Source organism: Canis lupus, chromosome 33, assembly GCF_048164855.1.
Source record: "Canis lupus baileyi chromosome 33, mCanLup2.hap1, whole genome shotgun sequence".
NCBI lineage: Eukaryota > Metazoa > Chordata > Mammalia > Carnivora > Canidae > Canis > Canis lupus.
Window position 1 is genome coordinate 26,815,898 of NC_132870.1, and position 19,915 is coordinate 26,835,812.

A 19,915-nucleotide genomic window follows, 5' to 3' on the forward strand; every position below is an offset into this window, starting at 1 on the left:
CCATGGAAAAATTCAGGTAAGAAATATTTTTATTTGTATGAAATATACAAAATGTTATAATAGGATCTATGAGTATTTCTGTTATATTGTTTTTGTACTTAAAAGGTTCCTTGTGTGCAATATTTTTGGAAGTGAATAGTGTCACTTAACAAATCACCCTTTTGACACTTTAGTGGAAAATTTTGGAGAAAGATTTGAAATTCTATTTAATGAAATTGGGGCCAAGAAGACAATGTACTTTGATAGGTGAAAGATATTATCACATGTCATAGAAGATGTTTTTAAGAGAAGAAAGGATTTTAACAAAAACATTTGGGGAAAAATTTTGATAGTACTAGAAATAAAAGTTAAGGAATTTCCTTGTTCAGGAAGACTTTAAAAAAATCAGAGTGTATGTCTTAGAATTAATAAGAGCAGTAGGAATAACTAGCAGAGCTTGGCTGAGGTTAAGGAGGCAGTGCCAAAGAAAGTACACTTGACTCTTGAACAATAGAGTTTTGAACTGCATGGGTACACTTATGCATGGATTTCTAAAATATAGAGTAAAGTACCATAAATATATATTTTTCTTCCTTATTTTCTTAATAACATTTTCTTAACCTTGCTTCATTGTGTAAATGTAGTATATAATACATACAGAATAAAATATGTGTTAATCCACCGTTTATGTTATTGGTAGGGCTTCCAGTCAACAATAGGTTATTAGTAGTTAAGTTTTGGGGGGAGTCAAAAATTATACATAGATTTTTGACTGCACAGGGATTGACACCCCTAACCCACATGTTGTTCAGGGGTCAACTGTAGAATGTGGGCTTTGTCATCAAGAGATCTAGGATTAGGACTTAGTCCTGTGACTTACCAACTGTAAGATACTACATGTTTTGTTTAACTTTTCCTGAGCCACAGTTTCATAATCTTTAGCCCTACTTTGCAAAATTATTGCTGGCCATGAGTAACTCATGCAGAACAGTTCTTGATAAATGTTTGCTATTAGTGTGAGGGTCAAGGGTTCCCCGGGTGGCTCAGCGGTTTAGCGCCACCTTCGGCCCAGGGCGTGATCCTGGAGTCCCGGGATCGAGTCCCACATCGGGCTCCCTGAAGGGAGCCTGCTTCTCCCTCTGCCTGTGTCTCTGCCTCTCTCTCTGTCTCTCATGAATAAATAAATAAATAAATAGTGTGGGGCCAATATATAGACTACATAGAGAGAATAATATATAACAATAAATAGAATACTTTGAACACCCTCTTATTTGATTGGGGTCCATCCAATCCACAGTATAGCATGTTTTTTAATAATTTGTTTATACACCATCTTTTTTCCCCCAAAAGATTTATTTATTTTAGAAAGAGAGCATAGGGGTGGGGTAGGAGGAGCAGAGGGGGAGAGAGAGAATCTCAAGCAGACTCTGCACTGAACGTGGAGCCCGACTCAGAGCTCAATCCCAAGGCCCTGACATCATTACCTGAGCCGAAGTCAAGAGTTGGACACCTACCCCACTGTACCACCCAGGCACCCCTATATGCCCATCTTTTGAAAGTAATCAATTGGAAGTAAAAGATTCCTTGCATTATTCATTTCTAAAATAAAACTTTCATTGAATAGCTGTGTTTCTGAACCATTCCTTTTCTACTTCTCTAATAATATCTATTTTGCAAACCTCAGAGTGGAGTATGGTTTTGGTTAGCTAACCAAAGGAAAAGGAACCAGAGGGAACTAGAATTGAATTATAGAATTCACATTTAGAGTTACTATGATTTGACAAACATTTGAGAGCTTACTAGAAGCAAGGAGCTAAGTTAGGTGCTGGGAGAGGTACAAAGATTAGTAAAACACAGACTCTTGTTTGTGAGGAGCTCATTGGGCAAGATGATTGTCTCTTATTCCTTCCAGGACTTTAAAGTAGGAAAGAGGGAGAAGGAGTTGAGGTTGTTCAGAGGAAGAGACACTTCTTACTGGAGAGGATCAAGGAAGATTTTATGGAATTGGTGGTATTCAGTTGATTTTATTCATCAAACAGATACATATTGAGTGCTATCTACTGCTTGATAACCCTGCAGTACAGATAACCACATGCAGATATCATCCCAATAAGATGAAGCTCTGGGCATCCATGTTATTCACTGTCAGTATTGAAGGCCCACATATTAGGACAACACTGGGTGGAGGTGTGTTTTGATCTAGGATACTGTAAAAGCCTATCTTGGGTGCAGGATCCCAGCCCAGGAGTAATGGAATGGTGGCCCAACTAAATCCTGAGGGATTAGGAAGTCAAGTGAAGGGTACCCTGGCCAGACAGAAAAATGCATTGAAACTTTAGAAGCCAGAGCGAGGGGGCACACTCTGGGAAATGTAAGCACCTTTCTCTGGCATTGGGGTATATGTTTGAAGGGCATCAGATAAGAATTTCAGTGGGTGAAGTAGCAAAGGGCTGACTCATGGAAGGCCTTTGAGGTCACCTTTAATTAGCCTTTGTCCCAAAGTTACAGAGGAACATTGTCATGATGCTAAAAAAGAAATTACATAATTGAATTGATATTTCAGAGGTTGGAAGCTGTGCTAATAGGTCAGATCTAGCAAACAGGTGACTTTCATTTCGCTCACAGAGTATTTTCACATTGCCTGAAATAGTTGACAGTATTTCACAGGAAACATGGATATCAGACTTTGTTGAAAAATCAGTAGTCCTGCATTGCTGCAAGGAATTGGTAGGCTGGAGTTGCTTAGCAGCTGTCCCGTTTGGAAGAAGCATGTACTCCATTTTGCCTTGGGGCTCACCCCTTCAAGGCAAATGCCTGGGACCTGTAGGCATTTGATGATGTGGGGCTAATTTCTGAATGTTTTCCTGATTGACAATTTAGAGAATAGCTTTTTGAGGCTTGGGATTCCAGGATATTACAGTAAACCTGGGGAGAGATCAGGCTTTATCTTTAGTGGTGGTGAGAACATAGAGAAGGATAGATACTTTTAAAAGATAGATACTTTTTTTTTTTCAAAAAAGGAAGGAGAGGGGATCCTAGGGTGGCTCAGCAGTTTAGCACCTGCCTTCGGCCCAGGGCGTGATCCTGGAGTCTTGGGATCGAGTCCCATGTCATGCTCTCTGCATGGGGCCTGCTTCTCCCTCTGCCCATGTCTCTGCCTCTCTTTCTGTGTCTCTCATGAGTAAATAAATAAAATCTTTAAAAATAAATAAATAAATAAATAAATAAATAAATAAATAAATAAATAAATAATTTTTTTTTTTAAAAGGAGGGAGAAGCATGCAGCATTAAGACGGTGGGGCGCCCCTTTGTAGACAGCCACCACTGGTGTGGCAGCTGCTGCCACTGTGAACTATGTTTTTGAGAAACGTCCTGCACCTTTCTGAACAATAGCTGCTTTTTTTGGCAAAATATAGCTAAGAGCCCTACCTCGTTGGGTTTTTATAAGGATAAAATGAGAAAATGCTCACAGAGCATTTGTCTCAGTGATCAGCTCGATGTTAATTCAGTAAAATGGTGGCTTGTGGTGTTGATGATGGTTGTGGGAAATGAGGAAGATGGAATCAGGGATGATGCCCAAGTTTCTGGTGTGTTATGCAGAGACCTAGAAAACATTGAAGAAAGTACAAATGGTGAGTTCCACATTGGACGTGGTATATTTGACGGGCTTGTGAGACTTTGCAGTGGAGGATGTGGGTGGATTAAGGGTCTGGAGCCCGGGCAAGATCTGAGCAGAGCCCAGGCTGTGATTCATTTGATAATCTCTCCACCACTGTCCTATGAAAAGCTTATTTCCCCTCTGCCCACTTCTTCAGTCAGCATTGATAATCATTGCTCTCTGCCCATAGAGGATCAACTTTAAATGGCATACGAAGAATGTAGGAAAGGTAAAATAATGTGTGACATGTCGGCTGAAATGTTACCTACTCGTTTTAAGTTTTTGAAAATAAATCCTTTCCAGGTTACCATTTTGGCTGGGAGAAAACCACCCTGCACAATTGTTTTCCCCTTTCAGTTGGGTTTTTCTGTGTGATACCACTGTGACTATTAATTCTAAGCAAATATTCAACTAAAAGTGAATCATTGTTAGGAATAAATGACCACACTTATTTTTGAAGTTTGTGTTCTTTCTTAACTGAACGTACTGAAAACAAGCCCTGCCTCAAGTCTTGGCTTAGATGCTGCCTTCCCTTCTCTGCCTTCCTTCCTGTAGCGGGGAAGGTCTGCATTCAGTTGTAGGATCTGCATGGAGCCTATCTCGCACTGTCCTACACTGCGGTTATTTGTGGATCTGTCTTTTGTTCTGCCAATTTGTTAGTTCCATGAAGCTGGTGACTGTGTTTTATGCATCTTTATGTCCAGTGCAGTAGCTTCCAATGTTCCTTGTCCAGTTAAGCTCAGCTCGGGACACTCTTGAAGATGTAAGGACCAGGCATTTCTGTATATAGGGAAAAAAAAGATGAACAGGATGTAATGTCAATAACCTGATGTGGCTTTCAGGGAGGACAATTGGGAAAATGAATATATTTAATTTGCCTATCTTAGGACCTGTTTTTGTATTTTGTGGATCTTAAGTCTTGATTAAGGTTACAAAAAGAAACCAGTTTACATTCTTGGAAACACATTATCATCTGATGTGGCATCTGCTGCATTGCATTGATTGCCCATTGATTGTTTGCAGTGATGGATAGACTTCTGATGCTCTGAGTACAAGACCTTCCAGGCTGACACTGCCTTCATTATGAAGGACTGTTTTCTGCCCTTTGGGCCTTGTGCCATCACTTAATTAGCCAATCTTTTATTAATGGTCATCTTGGTTGTTGCTAAATTTCTGTTTAAGCTTCTTCATAGCTAAATTTAGAACAATTAATGAATTAATGTTTTCCTAAAAAAAAAAAAAAAAAAAAAAAAAGCAGGAGGCCAAACTGATACATGCCTCATATCCAGTAAGTCTGTGCATAGTCACAAAAGTAATTCCATTCTTTTTAATAGTAAATATATGGCTCAACTCATTATGTATTAGTGACTTTGATTGCTAAAAGAAGTGAGAATAGTTATATTAAACTTTTCTTGCCTTTTGTGATGATCACTCAATAAACCTCAAAATTATAGTTGAAACAACAATTCTAACAAAAACAGACACTTTAATGTGCTTCATTGTATTCTGAAGAATTCTTACATTACAAAATCAAATGTCTTGTAAATTTCTTTTTGCTCCTTTCCAAAACCTTTTCTCTTTTAAACTATGTAATTGATCATTACCTCTTCTGTATCCTTTACATGCATCTGTTATGAAGACATCTTTACTTCTTTCTCTCCTTACTAGACTTGCCCTCTTGAGGATGCGGAATTGGCATCTTACTGATCTGTATTTCCTCAGTTCTTAATACAGTGTCTTACGCACTGGAGCTTTTCCTCTTTGCCATCCTTATCATTCTCATTATAGCTAGCATTTTATTGGGCTCTTACTATGAGATGGGTACTATCCTAACCACTTTATTTGGTTTTTTTCTCGGTGACTCTCCCAACAACCCTGTGGATAAGTTCTATATGCACCATGTAGGTTTATTGTTTTTTTAGTAAAAAATGGGAATTCTGGCTACTTTCTCTGGTCCAACCTATGATATGCATTTTAGAGCAGAGAAGCTAGGTAATCTACATAGGTCATATGTTTCCTAAGAAGTAGAGCTGGGACGCCACAGGTCCAACTCTAGCACCTGCATTCTTAAACCCTTCTCAAGAATGTACTGATCATTGAACAATGGTTCAGAAATTAAGTAATAATATTTGTCAAGATGTGCATATTATTCTACTGGTATATATATAAATTTTTCCCATTTATGTATTTGAAAATTTTCAAATCCACAGAAAAATTGAAAGTATAGGAACAACAAACACCTGTGTACTCTTCATCTTCTACAACTGTTAACATATTGTGTATTTTTTTCCTCTCTCTCTTTGACCGAATCATTTGAAAGTAACTTAGAGACATAATGGCACTTGATGCCTAAATATTTCAGCATGCATCTCCTGAGAACAGGATCATTTACCTATCAACCACAATATAATTATACTTAAGAAATTTAACACAGGGCAGCCCAGGTGGCTCAGTGGTTTAGCACCACCTTCAGCCCAGGGCATGATCCTGGAGACTTGGGATCGAGTCCCAGGTCAGGCTCCCTGCATGGAGCCTGCTTCTCCCTCTGCCTGTGTCTCTGCCTCTGTGTGTGTGTGTGTGTTTCTCATGAATGAATGAATAAATAAAATATTTGAAAAAAAAAAGAAATTTAACACAGATATAATAATATCATGTAAGAAACAGTTTATATTTAGATTTCCCCAATTATTCCAGTAATGGTTTTTATGAATTTTTTTCTTTTGCATCCAGAGCCAGTCAGGGATCACTTAGTACATCTAGTTGGCATCCCTTTTTGGTCTCCTTTGATTTAGAACAATTCTGCCATTTTCATTTTCATTTTCTTTTCTTTCTTTCTTTTTTTTTTTTTTTTTTTTTTTGCTTCTTGTCAATGACATCTTTAAAAAAGTCTACATCAATTGCTTGGTAGAATGTTCCACAGTCGATTCAAGTTAACCCTCTTTTTGCAAGAATATTACATAGGTGATCATATATTACATATATCCCATTGCACATAATGTAGTTCTGTTTTTGGTGATGCTAACTTTGATCACTTGATTAAGGTTCTGTCCTTCAGATTTTTCCATTGAAAGGCACCTTCTTTTTATAATTAGTAAGCTGTCGGATAATACACTGAAACTGTTTGTTCTGTTTCCCAACAAACTTCTAACCAGTGAAAGTTTTGGCATCTGTGGATAATTTTTGCTCAAATTAGTTGTTTCAGTCGTGATTATAAATTTGCGTTTTTCAAATTCAGTCATTCCTTCTACATGTTAGCCGGCATTCTTCTGTAAAGAGGAGCTCTATCTTCTTTTGTAGAATCACTTTGGACTTAGGATTCTTTTGTTACTTAACTGTTGTTATCAATTACTGTCCTTATTTTTCTTGGTGCTCAAATTATCTCATATTTGGTTAGTGGGAACATCCCCAGGCAAAGTCCTATGTCCTTTTCACATGTTTCCATCATTCTTTGAATATGTCTCTGCTTTTTGTCACAGCAAAATATTCCAGCTTACCTAACTCAGCCCTGATTCTTTTAATTGTGGAATGGTATTTAGAAACAAAGATCTGGGGACTAGGTGTGCTGGTTGCTGCTGTTAACCTACTTAAAAAACAAAACCGACTTCACACTTCCAAATAAACAGTAACAATTTCTTACATGTTCATAAAGTTTCATTTGGCATTAATCTAAATTCCACCCTTATGTCACATTAGAAACATCAAAATTGCAAGTAACCTCAAAATGATGGTATCCTTTAGAAGAAATTTTTTTTTTAAGATTTTATTTATTTATTCATGAGGGGGGTGGGGGGCAGAGACAGGCAGGGAGAAGCAGGCTCCATGCAGGGAGCCCAACACCGGACTCGATCCCGGGACTCTAGGATCATGCCCTGGGCCAAAGGCAGGGGCTAAACTGCTGAGCTGCCCAGGGATCCCCTAGAAGATTTTTTAAGTGGAAAGGGATAGTGCTTAATTATGTTAAACAAGTTGGTTTGTGATACAAAGGTGCAGATTCAGGCACTTATTTTCTTTGACCTACTTCAAGAATTAAAAGTTAAATAGTGAGTGATGAAAGGAGTGATTACTAAATATCCCCGAATTATTTGTTCCCAAAGACAAAAATAAAGTTATTGTTAGGTCTTGGAAGATGACATTATATAGACCAGAAACCCTTGGTTATTTTAACTTCATGCGCTAAATGATCACTTGATTGATTGACTTAATATTTGGTTATAGTTCATGATTAAGGTCTAAAAAATAATATTGGATAAAACGTGAGAGAGAAAAAAATTATAGATGGAGCAGTACTTCAGAAGAGAAAGTAGTTATACACTTCATCAGTGATTCAGACTCTGGAATCTGTCACAGAACAAGCAGTGAAGTGAAGATTACTTTATGTCTGAATATTCTGGCAAATATACTTTAATTTTAAAGTTATAGATTGTATTCTTAACTTGCAGCTTTTCTTTCCCAAAAATACAACTTAAATACCTTTACACCTGTAATCACTTTGGCCTTCTCTGCCCCTCTCATCCTTTCCTGCTTGAGGTTTTTCCTCTCCTCTCACTTCCAAAACACCTCAAAATCCTAGGTTTTTTGGCCTTTTAACACAAGAAGAACTGGTGGATTAACCATGAAGCTAGGATAATAATTTTTTTCTGAAATTGAGCAAGTCACTTTCTGTACTTTCACTTCTGTGCTGCTAACCTGAGGATAATGTCTTTTTCCTGCCTTGTGTGGATATTGTGAGAATGAATGTAAACAGTCCTATCAAATGAGTTCTGTATCACTGAGAGCATTTAGTACATAATATTTTATGATGGTAACAATGAGAGGCACTTTTATTTGAGTTTTTACTACAGAAGGAATTTAGATTTGAAAGTAAGATAATGGACACCAGGATACTGGGAAGGCTGCAGAGTTCTTTTCCTCTGAAGATCTTAAAGTCTAGTCTGTAGGAATCTTTCCTCTGGATTTTGTTGTACCTGTACCATGGGGTAGCTCAAGGCCCTTTCCAGTGGAGCCCTATACAATTCTGCATCCCTTCCTTCAGGGCTCGTGAGTACAGCACTGAGCTCTTTCCTGCTGTTTTCAGTAATTGTGTCTCTTCCAAGGCCAATTGCTCTGTGAAAAAGATATTCTTCCTCAGAGGTTCCTATTCCCCTCACAATGAGTTTTTCCATAGCTGGGTTCTCTGAAGCTTGTTAGAGGTAATGAGAGCTCTCAGAAATCTCAGAGATTCATATCCGTTCATTCTCCTGCCTATATACTTGTATACTGTGTCACCTTTGTTTCTAAATTACATACCCTGGAGGACAAGGATCCTTGTTCTTCTTTTAATGGTGCCATATTTGACAAGCAACATGTTGTAGATGGCAAAAGTTACAAATGATTCTTAGGACTCTAAAAACAATCTTATTTTCATTAGAAGATCTTTCTCAAGTTACTAATAACACCTGAGGTTGAGTTGATTTTTCCCTTGTCACTCTCCAGAGCCACCACCTACTTGGGCATCTCAGCATGTCCTTAGTTTTTCAAATGTTGACACTTGACTCTCTGTGTGATTAGTTTACATAAGAAATATTATATAGAACTGATGGGGAAGTTTAATTGTCCCCTAACTTATCTGAAAACTCATTACCTGGCAATATTAGAAAACTGTTCAAATCTCAGAACCCCAGTTACATCAGGATAAATTTCCAAGAGTAAAATTGTAAATTGCAGTCACACAGAAGAGATGTGGGCATGTGACATGAAAGGGTTATGTCTGCCTTGCCAGTTGAGATGTATTTCTTTTTCTAGTTCAAAAAATGACAGAGAAGTTATTTTAAGGACGCTTTGGAGATTATACTGTGGGAATATTAGAGAGTAAATTTTGAGTGTGATTTGCCCATTTGGGCTTAATTCTGGCGTTCAATTTTGGGGGTAAAATCTATTATTCGTTGGCTATCTGTTGGTCACTTGACTTTTATTGACTGAGCTGCTAAACCATTTGTGATAAAAGAAGAGAGTGGGCCATCAAATATGGCCCAAAGTTTTTGTCTCCAATCCATGTGACGGTCAGAGAATCAGTGCTGCTTTTTCTGATTAACCTTTAGCACCAAGAGACACATTATTTCCTCCAAATCAAGTGTATCATCTGTTTTTGATGTTTTAGAAGACCACTCTAAAGTGGACCACTAAAAGTAGACCACTTACTCTCTTGATTTGTTTTTTTTTCCCTTCCTGGTCTGCCATCTATAGCAGGTTGTAAGGGTTCGTGTGTGTTGGCTCCTGAAATCTCATGTTACAGTGGAGACAGTTACCAAAAGGAGGACCAGTTTAACAGAAGTTGGAATCATATTTCTCTATCTAAAGATGAATACGTATTTTTTAATCTAATTCTTTAGATTTAGAAATGAAATTCTTTAGTTACATCTGTGATTATATGGTATTATAGATATAAAAATAAATTTGACAAGTTGTATTTCTTTACCGGTATCTACTCATAACATTTCTATCCTGTGTACCAAAGAAAACATTTGCGAGCTTGATAATAAACACAGATAAAGTCAGATTCCACAATTTTGTGTTTAAGGGCAGTCAATTAGGAATTGTATTTAGCTGCAAGAAACAGTGACACAGGGGATTCCTGGGTGGCGCAGCGGTTTGGTGCCTGCCTTTGGCCCAGGGTGCAATCCTGGAGACCCGGGATCGAATCCCACATCGAGCTCCCGGTGCATGGAGCCTGCTTCTCCCTCTGCCTGTGTCTCTGCCTTTCTCTCTCTCTCTCTCTCTCTCTCTCTCTCTCTCTCTGTGACTATCATAAATAAATAAAAATTAAAAAAAAAAAAAAGAGTGACACAAGGAATAGTGCCCTAAATTGCTAGGATGGTAATTAGGATTAATATTATGAGTTTTTGCTCTGTACTCATCTTCCTTCTCTGGATCACCTCAGGGTCATAAAGTGGCCACTGTAGTTTCAATGACTACTCAGCCCCCTTTTGGAGTAGCATTCCAAAAGCCCCACCCAGTAAATTCTGTTTATGTACAAGCAGCCGGAATTTAGTCACTTGGCTACCCAGATCTACCAGGGAAGATAGGGAATGTAGTTTTCCATTGCTAACTCATTCTTCACTCCCAAAATGAGCAGATGGAAAGCCATTCTAGTTTTAAAAAGAAGGGAAAATAGATCCTGGTATGCACCCAGCGATCTCTGCCACCAGTACCTTTTATGATCTGCCCTAAGCTTTCTTTTGAGCTCCTCTGCTATTGTAAGCACTTGACAGTGTAGCTCTGCGCCAAGACTTGGCACTCACCGAGAACACTTCGCTTCCCTTCCCCACACTTCACTCATGTTCTGAAAGGCTTTGTCTTCCATCCCAACTGTCTCAGCCACTTAACCTCTAGGGAGTTGCTCAGATCACAGTTTTCTTTGGGAGGGGGTGGAGGTGGGGTGCTTTCCAGGACCTGCAGTAATAGTTGTGAGTATAATATATTATGACCATCCTGCCCTCCCCCTCTCTTCTTTCATCCCCTTTCTCTGAGTTCTTGGTAAGTTTTGGCCAATATATTCTAGTTTCACAGCTAATTTTTCATATCCTCAATGACTCGCTCATCTCCCCTCCCTGACACTAGTCTAGTATAATACATGTATATAACAAATGTTCGACACATGCTTATTGAATTCCATTGCAGACCTAATGCTAGCAAGATAATAGGAGAAAGTCCTTTATGCAATGTTTTTCCGAGTGTTTTCTTTCTGTAAGAGAAAATAATTGGTGATATCAGCAATTTGAGTATCCTATTCCACTAGTACCTGTTGGCTGATATATAGGTCATTGGTTACTTTAGTGAGTAGTCTATTGGGTAGAAATGCAAATAGCAGTTCATCTGAAAATTACTGACACCCTAAACATGTAAGAAACATTAACAGTCTTGGCCTCATGGAATGTGTGCATTTGATGTGCCCAAGATTAGGGCACTTCACTGAGAACAAACAACAAGAAAGGGCGGGGGATAATAAAACTTCTGTTCCTCTACAGCACCTGAAAGTATGATAAATGGTCATCAGGCTGGCCAGGGGGTCAAAAGGCAATACAGCCTACACATCTAGAGTTTATGTTATAACATGTCCTCTTCTAAATAAACTTTTTCATGTTTTTAAGTAGTACTTCCTAAACTACCTTTTCATGTTTTTAGAGATATTTTCAAAATCTAGTTTTTTGGGGGATTATTACCTCAACTTACTTTTACTGATTTTGAGGGTTTTTTTTTTTTTGAATTATGACACTCTAGGTGACTCAGTAATAATTGATTCATTCAAACATTAAAATTTACAGAAAATCTTTTTTTTTAAGATTAAAAATTTTTAACTTGCATTTCTTCATTATGGGGCCTGGAAATTATATAAAGAATGCTTTATTTCTGGGACTTATTTTAAAAACTACATATAAGCCATCTACTGGTATGCAGTTGGCTGAAGAATAATATTGGAAGGCCCTTCTAGATAGTCCTTTTCTTCTCACAGATCTGAACAAAATTGCTTCCTTTTGAATTTCATGCCATGTCTAAAATCAGATTTTAAGAATTATTCAAGGCAACCCTGGGTGGCTCAGCGGTTTGGTGCTGCCTTCAGCCCAGGGCCTGATCCTGGAAACCCGGGATCGAGTCCCATGTCGGGCTCCCTGCATGGAGCCTGCTTCTCCCTCTGCCTGTGTCTCTGCCTCTCTCTATCTCATAAATAAATAAATAAAAATCTTTTTAAAAAAATTATTCAAGTGCATTTCTCTACCGTCTACATCTTAACACTTTGTTCATCCCTTCTTCCTACAAGCTTTTAAATAGTTCCTGAGCAGCACTGTCTAAGGATTAGTAGTGATACAGGGTCCATTTGGGGTGACAAGGAGGAAAGGCTTGAAGTCTAATTGGTGAATAAGCTCCCTGGGGTGCCAGGTGAAGAAAAGGTCAGCGAGAGTCAAGAGAGGAAATGTAGAAACAACAGAAATAATTTGCACATCAGTTTTACAGGAGTGTTCAAGTTTTAAAGGAAATGAAGTTTGAGAATGGTGAGAGAGGAAACTAGAAGCATATCCCAGAATGGAAACAGCCTTGGCTGATACAGGAAGTAACAGGTTTCAGGGCCTTTAGAACTCAGGATCATTGTGGCCTCCATTCCACTTGGTCTTCAAGATGTGTCTGCTCTTCACTCTGTGCTTATTGAAGCCTATCTTTTCCTGTAACAAACAGATTGTGCCTTTCTCATGTCAACTAGACTTTTTCTTTTCTTTTTTTTTTTTTTTTTAAGGATTTTCTTTATTCGTGAGAGACACAGAGAGAGAGAGAGGCAGAGATACAGGCAGGGGGAGAAGCAGGCTCCATGCAGGGAGCCTGATGTGGGACTCAATCTTGGGACTCTAGGATCATGCCCTGAGCCCAAGGCAGACGCTTAACCGCTGAGCTACCCAGGCATCCCCAACTAGACTTTTTCTAGTCCATTCCCCATATCACCACCAGGTTAATATCCCCAGAATTTTTATTTTTATCTGATCATTCTCCTGATGATGATGATTAGCTTCACAAACTTCCCATGTCCTGTAGATGAAGTATATATTCCTCAGTCTGAAATTTAGAGAACATCATTTGATCCCACTCACCTATGATTGTTTACATCTCATTTTCCCACTGACATTCAGCTATCTCTTTAGCTTGACTCTGGCTTGGTGCCCCCTGAGTAAATGATAGTCGGCTTTGCTGTATAACTCCTCTTACCTTGGAGAGTCTTTGCCTTCTCTGTCTACTCATACTTTAAGAACCAACTCAAGTCTCTTCTGAGGCTTTCTCTACAAATCTGTGAATATGCTTATGTGATGATTTCTTCACAAATTTCATATGTGCTACCCATTTTGCTCATAAACAAATATTGCCTAAGTGAAAAATGATTGTTTTGTCTCTTCATCTACGTTATAAGCTCTCTGAGACTAGTGAGAGTGCTATACAATGAATTTCCTTCAATTTTAATATCTGGCATAGCACCCTGCGCCTGTTTGGTGTACAGCAAGGTTTCTCATTCTGGCACCATCACACTTTGGGCCACATAATTTGTTTTGGAGGGGGCTGAGTATTATGGGATGTTCAGAGTATCCCTGTATTCTATCTTCTAGATACCAGTCTAGAAGCACCCTCTCCTCAGTATGACAACCAAAAATGTCTCTATGTCAAATGTTCCATAGAGGGCAAAGATAGCCTCAACTGAGGATCACCAGTATATCAGCAGAATAAATTCTGACTAGTATCTTGGCAGGAATGAAAGACTGAAAAGCTTTGAGTGATGTTTTATAGCATTTCGGAATCCTGAGGAAAGACAAACTCAGCTGATAGAAGATAATAAATGTAAAATAGAACTTCCTATTTCCTGTGAGAGGCCATAGCAAGGGTTAAGGCAATTGTACCATACCTAGGGTTAAGAAAGATCAAGAAGACACAGTACTCTTAAGTGAAAGTTCCAAAAATAGTGAGTTTTGGGTTTTATTTCATTTAGAGCCATTTCATACTAGAAATAGCATTTCTAGTACAATAAGTATTATTTGGTGGGAAATTTATCTGGAGTTCATATATACCCGTCTTTGGACTAAGAATTACTTTTCAAACCATATTTGGGGGAACGAGTTTGAAATTACAGATACAAGTTACTGTAAAATTGTAACTATTGACAAACATCAGTTGTGTTTATTCTTAGTTTTACCTTTTTTTAAAAAACTATTTTAACATTATACTTGAGTTTAGTCAATTTATCAGACTCAACTGATACACACACATACACATACACACGTATGTGAGAGTATTTAGTCTGAACAATGCTTACTATTCCAAAGCACAGTGATTTTACTCTGCTACTACTGGTAGATATTTCTGCTACCCTGTTGTAAGTTCCTAGTCTTCTCTATTATTAATCAAACTACCACATGATATAGATGCTGTATGTCTGATATTCTACTGACCTAGAAATAACACATCCTCTTTTCACAGCTGTATGCCAACCACAGTGCAAACATGGTGAATGTATTGGACCCAACAAGTGCAAGTGTCATCCTGGATATGCTGGAAAAACCTGCAATCAAGGTAGGAAAACAGTCTGACACAAATTAATCATAAGCCCCCTCTAATTCTGCCTAATATGAAAGTTTTAGGTTCTCATGCCAAACCACTTTGCAACGGCTATTGTTTCTAAACTGTGTGAACTGCCATTTTCGGAAAGATAAAAATATAGTAGTAAATCTTAAATATACACTTCATTGGAGGACAGTTAAAAGAATTTCATCCTCTTATTCCTAGTCACTGATACTAATTAAAATGTCTTTTAAAGAAGAGAATCACAGCATCAGTAAAGTAGAAGCCTTATATTCTGCTAGTCTTTGTTCTTCCACGAGCTAGTTGGGAAGCCCCTGCAAATTGTTAGCTTCCTCGGACCCTGGTGAGATGGAACCCCTTTAGTATTCAAAGTCAGGTGGGAAGTCCGACTTGAAATTTTGAGGTCCCTTCAAACTCTGAGCCCTTTGATTTTTGAGATTAAATTCTCTTCAACTGTTACTGGTTTGCAAAGTTCTCTGAGATATATGATTTTGACAAATTTATTTTTGTTTTAAGTTACTTATAAAAGCAAACATTTAGCACAGTGCCCCAGGTATTTTATATATATTATCAATTTTTTATCTATTATAATGTCAGGAGGGAGAGTGCTATTTATGGTAATTAAGTGATAATTAATAGCTTCCTGTTATTTTTTTATTGAAAGAGATATCAGGGATATTAAGTCTAAGCTCACAGGATTAGTTGGTAGAAGACCTAGTATGTCAATTTAGAACTATTGTCCATATAATTCATATTTTCTCTGAATTTAGTCTTAGATGAGAAAATATTATTGCAAATGTGATCTTCTAGCTTGTACTAACAAATCGGACAAAGGTTGTCTTTTTAATTCATTTCAACCCCACATGTTCTATTATTAGCAGTAAAAAAAAAAAAAAAGAACAAACAAACCCAGAAATAGGGAAAAGCTGGGGTTAGATTTCACCAGAAACATAGAAAGACAAAAGAGCCCATTTTTTACTTATTTCTTAAATTAAAATAATCCTTTCTATCCTTTTCAGTTGGAACAATTACATGGGGCCTGACTGTCCCATTGATAACTTACTTGACCTCATCAGATATGGAGATGATATTGTGGAAACAGTCTTGTACTTCAATATCTGATGTTCCTTGATGTGTCTCATGTAAACTCGTGATTTATGGGCATAGTTTCCACAGCCATCCAGAACACTGGTGTTTTAAAAAGTATAAGGAATTGTTTCTGAACTATCAGATGAAATCCATGCTAATGAAATGTGACAGGCCCAATGGTAAAAGAAACTGTTATTCTCAAGTGTGCTCTGTATTACCTGTTATTTGATTAACTAATTTTTTCTAATGCTTCCTTTATAATATTTTTTAACTTGGAATTTACCAAACATACCCAGGTAGTCTTTTTGAAGTAAGTAGAGTTTTTGTTATCTCAGTTTACTCTTTTAAAAATCCATTTGACTTTCCTTCCCCAGTCTCAGTTTACAAGTAGTGACATGTCCGGTTCTGATTATTGAGTTATCAGTGTTCATCTGAGAGTTCCAGCATGCTTCCTTTTTTAAAGTGGAGAACATAAACCATCAGAGGTTTCATTAATATGTCAGTGCCATAAGCCTTGTTGTCCTGATGCCAGGAACTTCTACAAAGAAGGTTATTATAATAAGCCAGTGTTGAGATTGCAGAGAAATCCATTTAAATTTATTTGCTTGCAGGAGCTACATCAACTTTAATATGCTTCAAAGACACTGAAACTATTACTGTAACAAGGATCTATCTTTGGGTATCTCCTGTTTTCAGAAAACCAGTTTATCATGTACTTTTTACTGTAATGCATACCTGTTTCTCTAAAGAAAAAATGAAATATACGGAGTTGAAATCTTGCCTCCTAAAACTATATTCCTTAGGGGGAAGAGGATTTCATTAGTAGCAAAACGAGATTTTATACCTGCAAAAAATAGTGTTGACACTGAAAATGTAATTTCAAGTCTAATCTTGAATATAAAACTTTAACTTCCAGTAAACCTGTATGTTTTGATCATCTCTTTGTCTTCCTTAACAAAAAAGCAATTGTGAGGAATTCCCAATGACATGATTTATGCTCTTTGAGAGCAGATTTATATACTCTTTGAGACTCTTTATGGTCTCTGATTTCTGAGTCCTGAAAACTATTATTAGAATGACTTGCACATGCTACGTGCACATTAAATATTTGCTCAGTGAATGATTGTTTCACGTAATGGTTCTTGGTCCAGGACACCATACTTGTAAGGGTTCCATGGAGGCATCTAGGCAGCACCTTAGGCAGCCTCTGAATCTGTGGACTGAGAGCCCTTGTCAGGGAGACGGGTGGCTGTGAAGGAGCTGGGGACATGGGACAACTGTCGAGAGACACCAAGAAACATGAATAGAGCAAATCCTCTGTGCCTATAACATAGCAAATCAATGTAGACTCTTTTTTATCTGGGCCATACATCTTAATAAACTGGCAAATAATCCTTCAGAAATACGGGAAATCAAACATTTATTTTTTCTTGAGGAGAGAGGTGTTAAGAAGAAATACATTTGATATGATTTAACAGAACTGGAAATTAGCTTTTGGTTACAAGTTGGTTTCTGGGTAAGGCAAGTATTTGCTAAACGATTTGTTGCAAGTTGTGTACAATAAGAAATAACCTTCTGGAAACTTGATTGGTGGAGTGAAGAGCTTGTGTAAATGACAAGCTTTTAACCAGTGCTTTCAGAGCTGCCTGGGGGGCAGCCAGAAGAGCAGGGCAAGCCCACTTTGGAACTGGCTTAATTTAACAGCCTTGTCTCAAGATTAGTGTGAATCTGCTGTTGGTGCTTGCCTTTCCCTCTGAGTCATTTCTGGATTTGCTATAGCTAGATCACATATAAAATCAGAGGCTTGGACTGATCATTAGCATATTCTGTACAGCATATGATGATACCTTTCACAGCAATGAAATTCTAACCCGGACTCTGGCAAGATTTGCTTTTTTTCCCCAAATTTTTCTCTGGGAATTTTATTCATGCATAGTCTCCCCTTCTTTGAGTCTCTATCCATACAAATTCTCTTTCCCTTCAGCCAAAAAGGGATACTGTTACAGATAATAATTTTTTTATAACTTTCCCATTGGGGGATGTTTTTATTTTTATTTTTTAAGATTTTATTTATTCATGAGAGACAGGGAGAGAGAGGCAAAGATACAGGCAGAAGGAGAAGCAGGCTCCATGTAGGGAGCCTGATGTGGGACTCGATCCTGGGACTCCAGCATCACGCCCCGAGCTGAAGGCAGGCACTCAACCACTGAGCCACCCAGGCGTCCCAGGGGATGTTTTTATTGTGTAATATGTCTTGTCATTGCATATTTTCAGAAATGAAAGACAGGTTTTTTAATGTATGATGTGCTTTATAATAATTTCAGAAGATATAATTTATAAATATCAATTCCTAATGTTTGACAAAGGTTATGTTTCATATGTTGAATTCCTCACCCCAAGAAAAGAACCGTGTTGTAGCACAGAGCCAGACAGTAAACTTTGGTGGCCTAGGTTAATCTGAAAGTTGATTGCCTTTCTTACCCCTAGTATTAAGGTAATTTCTGACAGCCTTATTTTTTGAAAGATGTGTGGCTTCAACCCAGAAACCAGTGTTCACTTAATTTGACTGTTTAACTGGCTGTTAATACTATGAAAATCTTAAAACAGGAGTGAGTGCCTTTTTGACTCTACTTTTGAGTCTTAAATATCTTACACTATTTTGGTAAAGTTTTGTTTGTTTTTTGTATTTTGGTTAAGTTAATAATGGCAATAGTTAACCTTCTTTGTAGGAAGCTTACTGTATATTCTTACTAAATGTGACTTAAACATAAGTTCTTACATTTGAATGAAAACATTGATGAAATATCATGCTATTTATTTAAATAATCTCTTTATGCAAATCATAAATTTGTGCATAATTTTGGAGTATTTTAAACTATTAGAGGAAAAGTTCTTAAGTTGAATATTTAGGACCTCACTGTCACTAAACAGAGCAGATTGATTGTAATCGATATTCATACAATCTGTTTTCTGAGTTTTCTTTGTCAATGACTAAAATAATGCTTTAAAAAATGGCCACCTCTTCTTTGGAGATCTAGAAGATTGGTGTGAGAATGATGCATGTGTATAAAATGTACATGTGTTTTGGGGAGGCAAGATGGCTGTGATAAATTTTAAGGAAAATAGATACTCAAATTTTGAGAAGAGAAACTGGAAGAACTAGAAATCCATTTTTAAAAAGTATGTGAAGCATTCTTTTTTAAATCCACCAACTTTGTGTAATTGTTTAATATATACTTATAAAGATTTTTAGGGGTAAAAATGACATCAGTTCAAAGTTGACTCTTATTACCTTCTTCCTGGTGTGAAGATGAACACTTCTACCCAACTCCTCTTGACCAAGGCAGTGAACAGCCTCTTTTGCAACCCCTGGATCATCAAGCCACAAGTTTACCTTCAAGGGGTGAGCGTGCATTATCTCAGGTGGTCTGCACTCCCACCTGCACAGCTTCCTGCAGTTTTGTCACTTCTTGCAAATGTTCTGAAGACTAGCCTTGGAGTACGTAGCCTTCAGAATCCTGAGCATGTTAAACAAGTGGCAGGAATACCTGCTGCTGATTCTCTGTGCTCTAAAACGTCTGGAGCCTCTACTGTCCTTTTACTGCATCAAATACTGCTTCTCTTCTTCTTTTCTGGGTTTCAGAATGTTTTCTAAAAATCAGATAGCAAAATAACTTTTATTTTCATAGGTGAAGTCAGGAATTCCAAAGCAACAGAAATTGGGGTTTTGATGACTCTTGCTTAGATTTTGAAAGTGATGAAGTCCTCTTCCCCACCCGCAGTTTTGTCACTTCTTGCAAATGTTCTGAAGACTAGCCTTGGAGTACATAGCCTTCAGAATATTTCGAGTTACCTGGAAATCAGACCATAAGTTAACTTCTTTCTTTTGGTGTACATTTTGCAATATTAGATAGCCTAAGTTCTGGTTCCGTATAGTTTTTAAGTGGCTGTGTGATTATGAGCAAGTTATTTAACCTTTCTGAGTCTTAGCAAACCAGTTATTAATGGGGGGGGGGGAGAGTAATTTCTGCCCTATTCACCTGCAGGGCTGGTGTGGGAACAGGAACACCAAAAATACTAATGTTCTCATTTTGATGGAAA

The 19,915-nt window shown here is 37.7% G+C and overlaps 1 protein-coding gene across 5 annotated transcripts in view; it reads left to right on the forward strand.

The window, feature by feature from the left end:
* NPNT (nephronectin) overlaps positions 1-19,915 on the forward strand; it is a 76,088-nt gene that overhangs the window by 17,525 nt on the left and 38,648 nt on the right. For 3 of the 5 annotated variants that reach the window (XM_072810658.1, XM_072810659.1, XM_072810662.1), the window contains 2 exons: positions 14,624-14,716; positions 19,125-19,217. In XM_072810658.1, coding sequence (XP_072666759.1) covers positions 14,624-14,716; positions 19,125-19,217 — 186 coding nt within the window. The remainder of the gene's footprint in view (positions 1-14,623; positions 14,717-19,124; positions 19,218-19,915) is intronic. The other 2 variants (XM_072810661.1, XM_072810660.1) reach the window with 1 other exon arrangement.